Source organism: Natrix helvetica, assembly GCF_964273705.1.
Source record: "Natrix helvetica genome assembly, chromosome: 8".
NCBI classification, from domain to species: domain Eukaryota; kingdom Metazoa; phylum Chordata; class Lepidosauria; order Squamata; family Natricidae; genus Natrix; species Natrix helvetica.
In genome coordinates, this window is record NC_138559.1 from 301,894 (window position 1) to 315,534 (window position 13,641).

The following is a 13,641-nucleotide window of genomic DNA, read 5'->3' on the forward strand; positions in this document are numbered from 1 at the left end:
ATTGCGCCCCTTATTGGACCGGGATGCCCTACGCACAGTCACCCATGCGCTAGTGACGTCTCGCCTGGATTACTGCAATGCTCTCTACATGGGGCTTCCCTTGAGATGCACTCGGAGACTACAGTTGGTCCAGAACGCGGCCGCGCGGGTGATTATGGGGAGGACTAGATACTCCCCTGTAACACCTCTCCTGCGCGAGCTGCACTGGCTGCCTGTGGTCTACCGAGTGCGTTTCAAGGTTTTGATTATGATCTTTAAAGCGCTCCATGGCACAGGGCCTAGTTATATGCAGGATCGCATCCTGCCCCACACATCCCTACGACCAATTCGCGCACACAGAGAGGGACTTCTCCGGGTGCCGTCCGCCAAACAGTGTCGGGGGGCGACACCCAGGAGCAGAGCCTTCTCTGTGATGGGCCCAGCCCTGTGGAATGACCTCCCCCGTGACATCAGGATTACTTCCGATCTCCGCTCCTTCCGTGTACAGCTGAAGACCCACCTCTTTCAATTATCCGGCCTGGCTCAATCGCAATCGTAATTTTCCCATTCCTCCAAACTGTTTTTAAATTGTCCTTAAATATTAATTTTTATTGGGTTTTTACAATTGGGGTATTTTAAAGTTGATTTTTAACTGTCTATTGATGTAATTTGTTTCCTCCTCCGTGTATGTATGTAGGTATGTTGTGTATGTATGTACGTTTGGTGTTGTTATATATTTTTTATGTTTTATGCTCCATTGTACGCCGCCCCGAGTCCTACTTGGAAAGGGAGCGGCTAATAAATCCAAATTTATTATTATTATTATTAATTCCTCAGCCAAGTCCATGGCCCAGATCTTCAGTGCTTGTGCTAAGGAAGCCAAGGTGACCCTGCAAATTCACATTGATTCCTTTTGTTCACCTGCAGATACAGCTTTGAAAAGCGGATTCTCGCAGCCAGCCATCAAATCTTCCATCAAGGTGGAACCTCAGAGTCATTATAATGCATTGAAGTACAATGGGAATGCAGTGGTGGAGAGCTACTCAGTGCTTGGCAACTGCAGACCCTCCGACCCATACAGCATGAACAGTGTTTATTCTTACCATTCATACTATGCACAACCAAATCTGCCTTCCATGAATGGGTTGCATTCAAAGTTCTCTCTTCCATCTTTTGGGTACTATGGATTTTCCAGCAACCACATGTTCCACTCCCAGTTTTTGAATTACAGTGAGAACAAGAGCGCGCCCTGGATAAGCAGCCCCTATGAGAAGAAGCCTGACGTCCAAAACCTACAAGATCATTTGAGCCATGCTTATAGGAATACTGAACTACTGGATGACACACCACCCACCGTACGGAGCAAAAATCACCATCAGCGCACCTACGAGAAAGCCAGCAGACATGCAAGCAAGACCCCAGTGGTGCCCCAGAGATGTCACTCAGTCCCTGCAGAAGCCTTGTCATTTGCACACAACACAAACTCTTTCAGCAACCGAACAATCAAGCAAGAGCCAATTGATCCCTTGGCACCCACAGAGTCCCTTTCTCAACCATCTGCTCTCAATGGCCTGCATTCAAACCTGAGCCCATGTGATCTATCCAGGTTATCCCAGAATGCCGGTCCAGAGCAACAATGGAGCCCTTATAAAGTCAACAGAAATCAGTCCCAACCTGAGAGAAATAGTAATGCGGAAAGCTCATGGAACATGTTTACACCAAACGACGGTGTCAGCATGCTTAATGCAAGAACCCAGAATAAATCAAATTTGTTTGGTTCCCATTCAAACGTTAGCAGGTTATCCCAATCCTACCTTTTGGAGAAACAGTGGAATTTGTTTCCTGGGGAGGGGCAGAATCTGTCACCTAGCCCTGATCTCCTAGGGAAGTCGTGGAGCCCTTGCAAAGTGGACGAAAGCCCATCCCTGTTTTCTGCCAATCCAGACCTTCAGGAGAAAGCCTGGGGCCTCGGGCAATTGGACTTTAGCTCCATCAAAGGGAGCTCCAGGCTTCAAGATGAACTCTGGCATCCTAGTAAAGGAGAGGAGAGGAGAACTCCAACACCAAACACAGGTTTACAGAGCAGATCATGGACTTCCTTTGCGTCGTTGCCCTCTACAACCTCAAGTGTTTGTGGGGAGAAGCTCCCATTTGCTTCCTTGAAAGAAGAAGGAAGCGCATCATTCCTGGGGGCCGAAAGACCCTGGGATTCATTCAGTTTGGATGACAGCATGGAAGAAACACCCGAGAAGAACATCAAGGAGGAAGAGGACGATGAAGAGGTCTGGTCAGACAGTGAACACAACTTTTTGGATGAAAACATTGGTGGGGTGGCCGTAGCTCCAGCCCACGGCTCCATCCTCATTGAGTGTGCAAGGCGAGAGCTGCATGCCACCACCCCACTGAAGAAGCCGAACCGATGCCACCCCACACGCATCTCTCTGGTGTTCTACCAGCACAAAAACCTGAACCAGCCCAGTCACGGACTTGCCCTCTGGGAAGCCAAAATGAAACAGCTGGCAGAAAGGGCGAGGGCGAGGCAAGAGGAGGCAGCCAGGCTCGGCCTCCAGCAGGACATCAAAAGCCTTGGCAAGAAGCGGAAGTGGGGAGGCAACCTGGCCGTTGAGCCCCAACATAAGGAGAAGAAAGACTTGGTCCCGAAGAGGCAGGCCTTAGCCATTCCCACCAACTCGGCGGTCACCGTGTCCTCTTACGCTTACACCAAGGTAACGGGACCGTACAGCTGCTGGATATGAGAAGGGGGACAGCTCTCCGGGGCCACTTTACCTCAACGCGGGCAGCACTGAAATGCTGGTCTGTGGTGCTTTTTCCTTTGGAGAGAAACGGAATATCAAGCCAGGTGTGAAGTTTCTGTACTTTCACTTGGGAGTTGAGTTAAAGAAACTTATTGCTGTCAACCTTTTTCAGTAATCTCGTATTTATATCTTTGCATTTTAAATCTGTACATCACAGTAATGGCAAAAGAAATTTATAGTGTCCTTTTAAAAAGGACAACTTTTTAATTCCATGTCCAATACTTCTGTATATTGGATTTTTAACTGCAATTATTACAACTCTGAAGCAGATTATTTGATTAACAAAAAAGACAACACCCCACAATAAACCAGGTACAAATTTGCACCTGTTGGGGCTGGTAAATATTTTCCTTTGGAGGCCACCCAGAAAGATGGGTTTCCAATTCAATCAAAGGACTGTTTGAATAGAGTTCAGTGGTTGATGCATGGTGGTTTCTTACTGATTCAGTAAGGTTTCGGTGGCTGATAAAACATGGAGAGAAGGCGTATGCCGTTCCAGATGAGCAACCATTCCCTGCTCAGTTGTCTGAACAGGGTTTAAAAGTGTTCAATTGACATTGCCTTCTCTGCTTCAGATCTCGGTAAGATGAGCTGGGCCCTTTCTAGTCTTCTACCAGATCCTGAACAGTAGCATAAATAGTGAAGCTTGAGCAGGAAAAAAAGGGAAGGAAAACAGAGGATTATGAGATCTACCAGCAGATACATTTTGCTTTTGTAAATTTCAAGGCACATTTTATCTCTATCATCGGGTAAAAGAAAAGGATAGTGATTTACACCACAGGCAGTAGTTTTACTGCTCCATTTTAAATAATTTATTCAGTGAGTCCAGTTTAATTTGGAGGGTGGGGGAGAAAGTTTTTAAAATGAAGTTCTCACAGAGAAGGGGAAAAAGGAAATGAAAGAAGAAGCCAAGAAAAATCCAGGGAAAGCCAACTTAGGTAAATTAACCTTTGGCATCTTGATTTCTTGCTCTTTATTCCATGAGAATAATGAATGAAACTCCATAGTAAAGGAGATAAGATTTCTTTTTTCCCCTCTTTTGTTAGCAGTGCTATTTAACTTAACTTTTAAGTTTGCAGTACTGTACTGTATACCCATGTGAATTTCCTGGGATGGGAAACTAGTTATGCTTATAATAATAGTGACAAGCAATGATAATAATAAAATGGCAGCTTAACTACTGTATCTTTAAGAAACCACCACACAGTACCTTTAATGAGCAAATACACAACCTCTTTTTTATCATCTCTGGTGCAGTCGGATTAATAGGGGGACTTCTTCCTGTATTTTCCAGTGGTGCAGGCTTACCAAACTAAAATAGTTCCCCTTGCAAATAGCTGTCCTAAAATAGAAACAAACGTATTGCAAGATTTATTTTACTTTGCCACCTTTGAGAGGAAAGGAGAAGTAAACTTATTTGGTCACTAATTCAGCACAGCATAGCTGGTGCTTTGAAAATGTTGAATCCAGTGTTTAAAACTGATCTGCCATTCTTCGTCTTCTCTTAATAAGACGCCTGATCTTTCTAGGTAGCTACAGATCTCTGGCGCTAGATATTCCCTGGCCTAAAGTGATGGTGGGAGAGCATCCTTCCTAAATTAGAATGGAATTCAGTTCAGTCCGGTTTCATCATTTTGCTTAAACTACATGAACAATAGCTTTGGGCATTTCATTTGTTTTATATCACTTATTGATCATAATGACAGGTATAAATGTTTTAAATTGCCTGTCATGAGTAAGTGGATCCTTGTATGGTTCCCCCCCCCCCCCCAAATCATTTGAATTTCACCCTTTACTAGAAAAGTTCTGAGCAAAAGCATAAAGAGCTATTTGGTTTTTAAATGCTCCCATCGAATCTGTGTGGAAAATACCCATTGAACTCCATGGAAATTGGAGATGGGAGCTCTCAATCCTGGAGGTGGCAGCTTTGAAACATTTCCACGCTCTCTTTTGTGCCATCTTCAGATTGGGTGGTGGCAACTCTTATGATAAATTTAAGAATCCTTGCCACCTTTTACTACGGGTCTTTCTGTAGAAAAACGGAGATCTCATTCCTTCACCAGAGTAGATCCCCACTGGCTTTAATAAGCCAACATGATTGGTTTCTCAGTGGTGCAGAAGGCAGAAGAATCAAACCTTTTAAAGATCACCTTCTGAACTTAACCGGTGCCTTTTGAGAAAAGATGGCTTGCAGATCCAACTCTGTACATAACACTTGTTTACTAGGAAGCTTTCTCAGTCCTTGCGCCTTGCAACAGGAGCAATGGGGGGGGGGATCACTTTAGAGCATCCTGCGTGTTTTATGTGGTTCTGATTTTAAACTGTAAATAGCTAAAAAATAAAAAATAAAAAGCACTTTCACCAAGATTTAAAAGAAAGAGATACCCAATAACTTGAAGAACAGTATGTTTTAAAACAGATTATTGCGGGATAAATGTAAATAGAAACAAAATATTTAACAAGCTTTTCCGTCCTTAATTTCTTTTGTTTACTGTATTCTGTAAAATTGCTTATATTTTGCAAGGAGAATCAATGAATTATAATTGATTTTGTACGCATACCTATGAGCATATCATAGCTGTTAAGAATTATTCCAAGGCATTTATAGGAAATGTTCTGAGTGTCATAGGATTATACAGACACCAACCACTAATTTTCCATTGGTGTCAGCCAGGTTTCAGGGCATCTGCACCTGCACTCAGTTAAGCCCAAAGTAAAACGGTTAATCATTGGTCCTGAATTGTATCACTTCAGAGTCCAGGTACAATTTAAGAGCTGCTTTGTTTCAAATGAAGATGGTTGGCAGAAGGAGAAGTATTGAGAAGAGGTTGCTTTCAAGCAGGGGGAATGAACTGGGCCTTGCAGGTTCCATCCAGGAGCCCCCTCTGAACATCCAATCACGAGACACAATTTCTCTGCCTTCTTAGGCCAACTTCATGCCTGTCTCTCATGGATAGTTGTGAGGTGGATCTATTAACTAGAAAAGAATCTCTTCCACCCTAATATTTTGTATGGTTTGTTTAAGCTTATGTAAATTCCTTGGTTTAGTGTCTCATTCGGTAAATGTTTCTGGGGCGACCTGAAAGCTTCACTTAGATTATTTTAGAGAACAAGAATTTGTAGAAGTATATGGAAAAGAAGGGGTTCCAACACATCTGACTTGTTGAAATAATATTAGTTATTCAACTTCTGCCTTTGGAACTGTCCAGCCTGGAGATTATAATTTTCTGAGCTGGAAATCTTGTCCACTGGACCTTCCACAAAAGGAGGGTTCCATGTTCCGAGTCTTCAAAAACCAGGAACTACCTAAGGGTCAAGAAGTATTGAGCTGGTAGGTCCCAAGATCAGTTTATACACAGGAAAGGAGAAATGCAAAGATTGGCTCCTCAGCTTCTTTTATTTTCACTAGTAATCAAAAAGGACCAAATTATGTTCTTTGTTCAAACTTAATGCAAGTCCAAAGCAAGTTAAACTGGAATCACTAGTTTTTACTGAAATAGCATACTTTTTAAAGGCCTGAATGACTGTGGTTCAAATATAAAGAAATCTGGTCATAAGTCAGTATTAAATCTATAGAATGTGAATGCCATCAAAATCTGACACGTTTTGTTATTTACTGCAGTTCAAAATCATAAAGTAAACATGTACAATTCAAAATACAAATAGAAAATCACAGAAAACAGAGTTACCGTGGATTTCATGGTTGGTTATACTTTTTCACATGCCTGATTTAACACAAAGATGTTTTAAGTAAAAACAAGACTGATCCCAGATAAATTTATGTTTTTAATACAAAAAGTCAGCTGCAGTCTGAGGTTTTCATGCTATATATAAAACCTACCTCGTATCTCAGTTGTGAAAAAAAAAGTTTGCTTCATAATTACACTGAAAGATAGATTGATGCACAGGATTCTCTGCTTTTAGTGTTGTGGATAGAAGTTAGAAATTCTTTTCATTGGCTCTGTCATTTTCTTCTGGTTAGTACAATTCAGAAAATGGCAGGACGCAGTTTATTTGGATTTAGAAGTGTGTATGGGTAGATATCGTCTTAAGACTCAAAGATGACCTAGCGGGCTGCTGTTGTGTCAGCTCACAAGGAGATGTGTAGGGCTAACGATGCTATTAATTTCTTGCAGTAAGCTTGGTGAGCACTGCCAGTTTGCACTTGTGAGTGAATATCCTAAGACGTAGGAAGTCAAGGTGCTAGGCACCCTGGTCATTGCATTGTCTTCTGTAAAAGCATGAACAAATGTTCCAAGCATTGTCTTTTGAACCAACGTGTCAAATGTAGCTGAACATTCATAAATCAACAGCAAAATAAATAAATATAATACTGAAATGTATTGGAGGAGGCATGATGATGGAAAGATGTTATTAAGTGCCATCAAGCTTAATCCTGGTGCTATAGACAAAAAAGAATCCATAATCCCTGGAAAAGTTCTTGAAACGTTGAATTGTGTTGCACATGAAGACTTGGCTAGTTCTCATTGACTTCTCTGGGAGGAGTTTGAGGTCGTGTGGCTATAGGGCACTTGAATCTCCTTTTGTCAAATCAGGAGTTGTTCCCGTCAGTCATTCTTTATGCACGAAGCATGGGAGGGTCAAGTGGCAGGTGAACACTTGACACAAGTCCTTTACCAGTTTTTCAGCTTGACAAAAAGTGGCTGTTTGTGTGCAAAACTTGTTACAAACATTTAATAGGTATGTGTCTCCTTGTTGCTGTTTTGTGATGAGTAGGCAGCTAAGAAGCATCAAAAGAAGGCATCACAGCCTTTTTTGCCCAACATGCCCCCCCCCAGCTCCCTCATGTGCAGGGACTCCATTACCTCCAACTGAGTGGGGAAGGCTGGGAACGCTCACCTAGGCTCAGCTCCCACTCAACTATAGGCAAAAGAGGAAGGAACAAAAATATTCTGAGATGATTCAGCTGGTGGTGCATAATGCCAGGATGTGCTTTGTAGGCTCATTCAAAGGCGTATTTTTCATCAAGTAAAATCTTGTAATAAAAAGGTGCTACCTTGATGAGTTCTTTAAAAACAAGTTGCTTTTTAAGGTGAGGGAACAGATTCCATCTTGCTTAGGTGCTATTATCTAACCAGAGAACTCTACAATTAACTAAAAACAGAAAGATTGAGTATTTTAAATATTTGTAGTTTCTAAAAGTTCTATTCTGGATCTAAAATGCCTAACTGTATAATCTATTTTCATTCATATATATGTAGATCCTGGGCAGATTTCTTTGGTTTAAGTGACAGTTCTGCACTCCTAGGGCTGATTCTGAGAATATAAGATTTGTAGTTTTACAAAATTAACATCTTTGAAAAGGGCTTTTGGGATCAAGCCACAAATTGTTTGATACAAATGGGTAAATGAAAACCTATGTCTTTAAAATAAAGAAAATAAGGTACTGCAACCTGTACTCACAGCAACACTTGTTCCAATTTAGCAAGTGTGCATGGTGCAACAATCCATATTACTGTATATTGGTAACTATTATGCAAAACTATGGGTGCTTAATTGAAGTTTTGAGGTCACTCCGAGAGAGCAGCTATTTGTAAAAGCAGCGTAGTTGCCACCTTACTTGGCTTGCTGGCTTGCTTGCTTTCATTGTTACCAGCAAACACTTTAGAGCTGTCAGCCCAGTGCTGCTTGCCTTGTTGGACCATAGTTGCACCTCAGTGTGAGCATATTTATTGAGGTCAATATCAACCAAGAGTCCAGCCTGTTAGCAGGCTAGGTTTGGGCAGGTGGTGTGAATGTGGATCTGATCATACAAGGTTGGCTAATCTTTAGTCTAATAAGTCAGCTTCAACCTGCTATTATGGCTTTGTGTATTTGCTATTTGTAAGTAGATGTGTCTAAAACTTTTACAAAATACTATTTTGGTGCTATTTATTTTCCATTTCTTCAGTCTCTCTTTTTCACTTTGGTTCACAGAATTTGCTTAAAGTGAATAGAACCAGGATTTTCTCAAATAAGCTTGCTGTTACCACAATACATTCAAAATACCTCAGAAAACAGAGTATTGTGGCAACCTGTGATTCAGTTATAAATAATGGCATGGCTGCAAATATTAGAAATAAGGTTATGTATTTTATTAATTCAACACTGTACTTGACATCTTAGTAACTGTACAGCCTTTTGCATTCTATTCTTGGGCAATTTCTCACTTTCAATGTTAATGAACTATCTTGAGGAATATTCTAGAGCATTTAAGAGATGGTGCGTTCTTGACAGGACCTTCCTGAAATAGCTCATAGCAGAATGTGACCCACAAGAAAAAAATAGTTTTAGAAGTAACATCTTAAGAAAAATACGATCAGTAATAAAATTAAAAATAAAAATTTGGCATAATTGATAGATTTAAGCAAGTTCTTCTCTCTTTTTCTGCAAAAATATTTTTCTTATAAAAATTTTTGGGGCAGGTTCAACAGGATCCTGGTTTTATTATCAGGCACAACCAAAAAAAGGGCATGACTTCAGAGCTACCATTGAGTGATTCTTATATGGCTGATTAGTAAAATGAAAGCAAGATCAGGGCTGGATGATCATGACAAAATTTAACCCGATATGCAAAGCTAGTGATATACCTAACTGGATTAAACCTTCAGTAAAAATATCTTTCAATTATGCCATTTTACACTTTTAATATCTGGAACATTGCTTTCAAGATGGCAAAATGTAGCTGGTACATTGAAGAGCAAACTAATGTTATTGCTGTCCCTTTTAAAAGCAATGAATGCATTGAGACTTTTTGCATGCAGAAAGATTATTATTACATGGTCAAAACGTATGTTTTTTTAAAAATATATATTTATTATTCTTGCCCAAGCATAGCAAAGCAAAGTGGCTATGTTTTCTTCTGCTCCAGTATCAGGGATTTATTGTTATTTTACGATGTTTGGTTGAGCACCTGCTTTTGGTGATTTACTCCCTGCTATTCAGTCTATGGAAATATCTATTTAGCTGGCTTTTGGCATTTATTTTTTATTCATATCTGTCTTCTAAACAAATGTTATATCACAGTCTTTTAAATGCTTTTTTTTAATTTAAAGAAATGAGGAAAAGACCAGTTTGGATTTGGCAGGATAATTCAGTTTAGTTCACCGAAGGCTGTGACTACTCAAGGGGTTGGGTTTCTTGTCTCCTTGAATTCACACTTGGTAAACCTGTCTCGTCAGCGGAGGCTACCTTGCGACCCCACGTGAAGATTTCTTTGTTGATTTGACTGTGGCTACTTGAAATGAAGTTTTATCTGGGGTTGGTTGACAACAGTAGATTTACAATGTCTCAAGGCAATAGGGCTTGTGTATTAAACTGTAGATAACCTTAGTACAGTAAGTCTATGCTGATAATTTTATTTTGTATAATTTCCTTATTTTTTCTTTCATACTTTTCCCCCATCAATGTCTTGGCAAATTTATTTCTAGGATGCAAAAAATGGCAAGTATGAATCTTTTTTTTTTAATTTGTATTTTATTATGTTACACAGCCAACTGGTTTGTGAAATGTATTATTCCGGATATCTTAAACTATTGTGGGTGTTTTAATAAATTTTATATTTATTTTTTGCACTCAAATTCAGTGTGTTTTTCTCCCAGTCAACAAATACAGTCCTATTCAGGATACGTGGCTCACAGATCTATCCTCTCAGGCAATCCCAATCCATTTTCATTTTAGCTCTGTCTCTCACAACTGAACAAGAAATGGCTTCATTCCATTCCTTCCCTTATCTGAATCCTGCCCTGCCCTTCTTCTGTCACGTGTCGCTGAATTGGTCATCACCATTCCACGGGCACACTGGCTGCCACTCTTGGGTTCATCTTAGTATTTTAGACTCTACTCAACCCATCCCCCTAAACAAACACAACCTTTTTGTGTCTTTTAAAATGCATTTTGAAATTACACATAGTAAATATGTCCATTTACAAATCTAAGGGGAGCAAGTTACCAAATGCAGTTGAATTTTATCAGGATCTAGGATAGACTATTTATGAGGCTGTTTTCACCAACTGAATGGCATATTACAAGGGTAGTTTTGACTACTTATGTGCAAGCAACATCATTTTGTGAAACAGTTCTGAACCAAGTATGGGCAATTGATTCCTTAAAGCTAATGGTTAGTCAGTCTGGGATGACCCGATAAGACAAGCCATAACATAGTTTGCAGGCTTGTGATTTAGTAGTATGCACTCTGAACTCAGCCAGTTGCCAGTTAATCACCTGACCCTACTACTTATTTAGTTAATTCCACCCTTGGCTAAAACAGAAACAAGAGCAGCCAATTCCTCTTCTGATTCTAGCAAAAAAAAAAAAAACCCACCAAACCCATGTCTATGGAGATTCATGAGACCAGCACCTGCAGCACCTGTCTTGACCGCTCAGTTCACGTGACTGATGGACTCGGCTTCCTTTCAGAGAGCTTGGGCCTTTTCCTGAGGGTCCGGTGGACAGTCTGGTTGATGCCCTGGTCATGGCCTAGAACGGGCAAGAGACTGGGCGCTTGGTCTGCATTGCTCCTACATGGCCTCTCCCTGGGCGGCAACCCCAAGATACACCCTGGTTTACCGAGGAGCTTCAGGAATTGGGAGTGCAGGAAGAGGCACAAGGATCACAACTGGAGGGAAATGAACGGTGCATTTGATACAGGCTGAGTAAGACCCCCTATTAGGGATTACATCATGGGGATTACAGTGGTGAAATGTTTTGATTGTCCCACCTGCGCCTGCCAGTAGCAGTCTGGTAAATATGGCCCTCCATAGCAGTGGTGACAAGCTTGAATATAATTATTTATTTAGGGTATGGCATATAATACATAGACCAGCGATATGTATTAATATTTCATCTAGATTAATAAAACACGATAACATTTAAATATTAAAAAGATCTATGTTCAAATACCAAACTAATCATCGAAGCACAGCATCGTTTGTTAAAAAAATCAGATACTGGACCAGTATCTGCCCTCAACTTACAGCTGATCATGGTGTGATCTATAGGTAACAACAGCTTGAATAAAAAAATAAATCTTATATAAATGTATGTTATATAAGGAACTACCAGAGGACTGGAAAAGAGCTTATGTGGTTCCCATCTTCAAAAAAGGGAAAAAAATAGATCCAGGAAACTACAGACCTATCAGCCTGACCTCAATACCAGGAAAGATTCTGGAAAAAATAATCAAGCAACGAATTAGCGAACACCTAGAAGCAAACAAAGTAATAGCCAAAAGCCAACATGGATTTGTCAAAAACAGATCATGCCAGACTAATCTTATTGCATTCTTTGACAAAGTGACAAAATTAGTGGACCAGAGGAATGCCGTCGATATAGTTTACTTGGACTTCAGTAAGGCTTTTGATAAGGTGGACCATAACCTACTACTAGATAAAGTAGAAGAATGTGGGTTAGACAGCATCACCACCAGATGGATTCGTAACTGGCTGACCAACCGCACTCAACGTGTAGTTCTCAATGGAACTGCATCTACATGGAGGGAGGTATGCAGTGGAGTACCCCAAGGCTCTGTTTTAGGCCCAATACTCTTCAACATCTTCATCAATGATTTGGATGAGGGAATAAATGGGGAACTCATCAAATTTGCAGATGACACCAAGCTGGCAGCAATAGCCAGCACTCCAGAAGATAGGCTTAAGATACAGAAGGATCTTGACAAACTTGAACATTGGGCACTATCTAATAAAATGAAATTCAATGGTGAAAAGAGTAAGGTTCTACATTTAGGCAACAAAAACGGAATGCACAGGTACAGTATAGATGATATCTTGCTCAGTAGTAGTAACTGTGAAAGGGATCTTGGTGGACAACCATTTAAATATGAGCCAGCAGTGTGCAGCAGCTGCCAAAAAAGCCAACACAGTTCTAGGCTGCATAAATAGAGGGATAGAATCAAGATCACGTGAAGTGTTAATGCCACTTTATAATGCCTTGGTAAGGCCACACTCGGAATACTGCATTCCGTTCTGGTCGCCACGATGTAAAAAAGATGTGGAGACTCTAGAAAGAGTGCAGAGAAGAGCAACAAAGATGATTAGGGGACTGGAGACTAAAACATATGAAGAACGGTTGCAGGAACTGGGGATGTCTAGTTTAATAGAAAGAAGGACCAGGGGAGACATGATAGCAGTCTTCCGATATCTCAGGGGTTGCCACAAAGAAGAGGGAGTCAAGCTATTCTCCAAGGCACCTGAGGGTAGAACAAGAAGCAATGGGTGGAAACTAATCAAGGAGAGAAGCAACTTAGAACTGAGGAGAAATTTCCTGACAGGTAGAACAATTAATCAGTGGAACAGAAGTTGCCTCCAGAAGTTGTGAATGCCCCAACACTGGAAGTCTTTAAGAAGATGTTGGATAGCCATTTGTCTGGAAGGGTATAGGGTTTCCTGCCTAGGCAGGGGGTTGGACTAGAAGATCTCCAAGGTCCCTTCCAACTCTACTATTGTATTATTATTATTATTGTATGCACACGCACACACACACACACACATATATATATGTAGGTATGCTGGTCTTGTTGTATTCGGGTCTTTTCCCATGTAAGATTGAGATTGTCTTGGCAACGTTTCAGCGAGGTCTCACTCGCCATCCTCAGGCTGGGTTTTGGCCTTAAAGACGGCAGTTCCCACCACACTTTAAGCGCAAAACCCAGCCTGAGGATGGCGAGTGAGACCTCGCTGAAACATTGCCAACACAATCTCAAACTTACACGGGAAAAGACCCGAATACAACAAGACCAGCACACACACACATATATATGGTTCTGTCTATTTCTCTTCCTGTCATCTCTTCTGAGCTTCCTCCCAGCCTATCACCAAATTAATGTACA

The 13,641-nt window shown here is 40.9% G+C and overlaps 1 protein-coding gene across 5 annotated transcripts in view; it reads left to right on the forward strand.

Moving 5' to 3' along the window:
* Positions 1–10,369, forward strand: part of TET3 (tet methylcytosine dioxygenase 3) — a 110,167-nt gene extending 99,798 nt beyond the window's left edge. For all 5 annotated transcript variants that reach the window (XM_081961243.1, XM_081961241.1, XM_081961244.1 and 2 more), the window contains exon 10: positions 907–10,369. In XM_081961243.1, the coding sequence (XP_081817369.1) occupies positions 907–2,735 (1,829 nt within the window). In that variant the 3' untranslated portion in view covers positions 2,736–10,369. The remainder of the gene's footprint in view (positions 1–906) is intronic.
* The last annotated feature ends 3,272 nt before the right edge of the window (positions 10,370–13,641 follow it).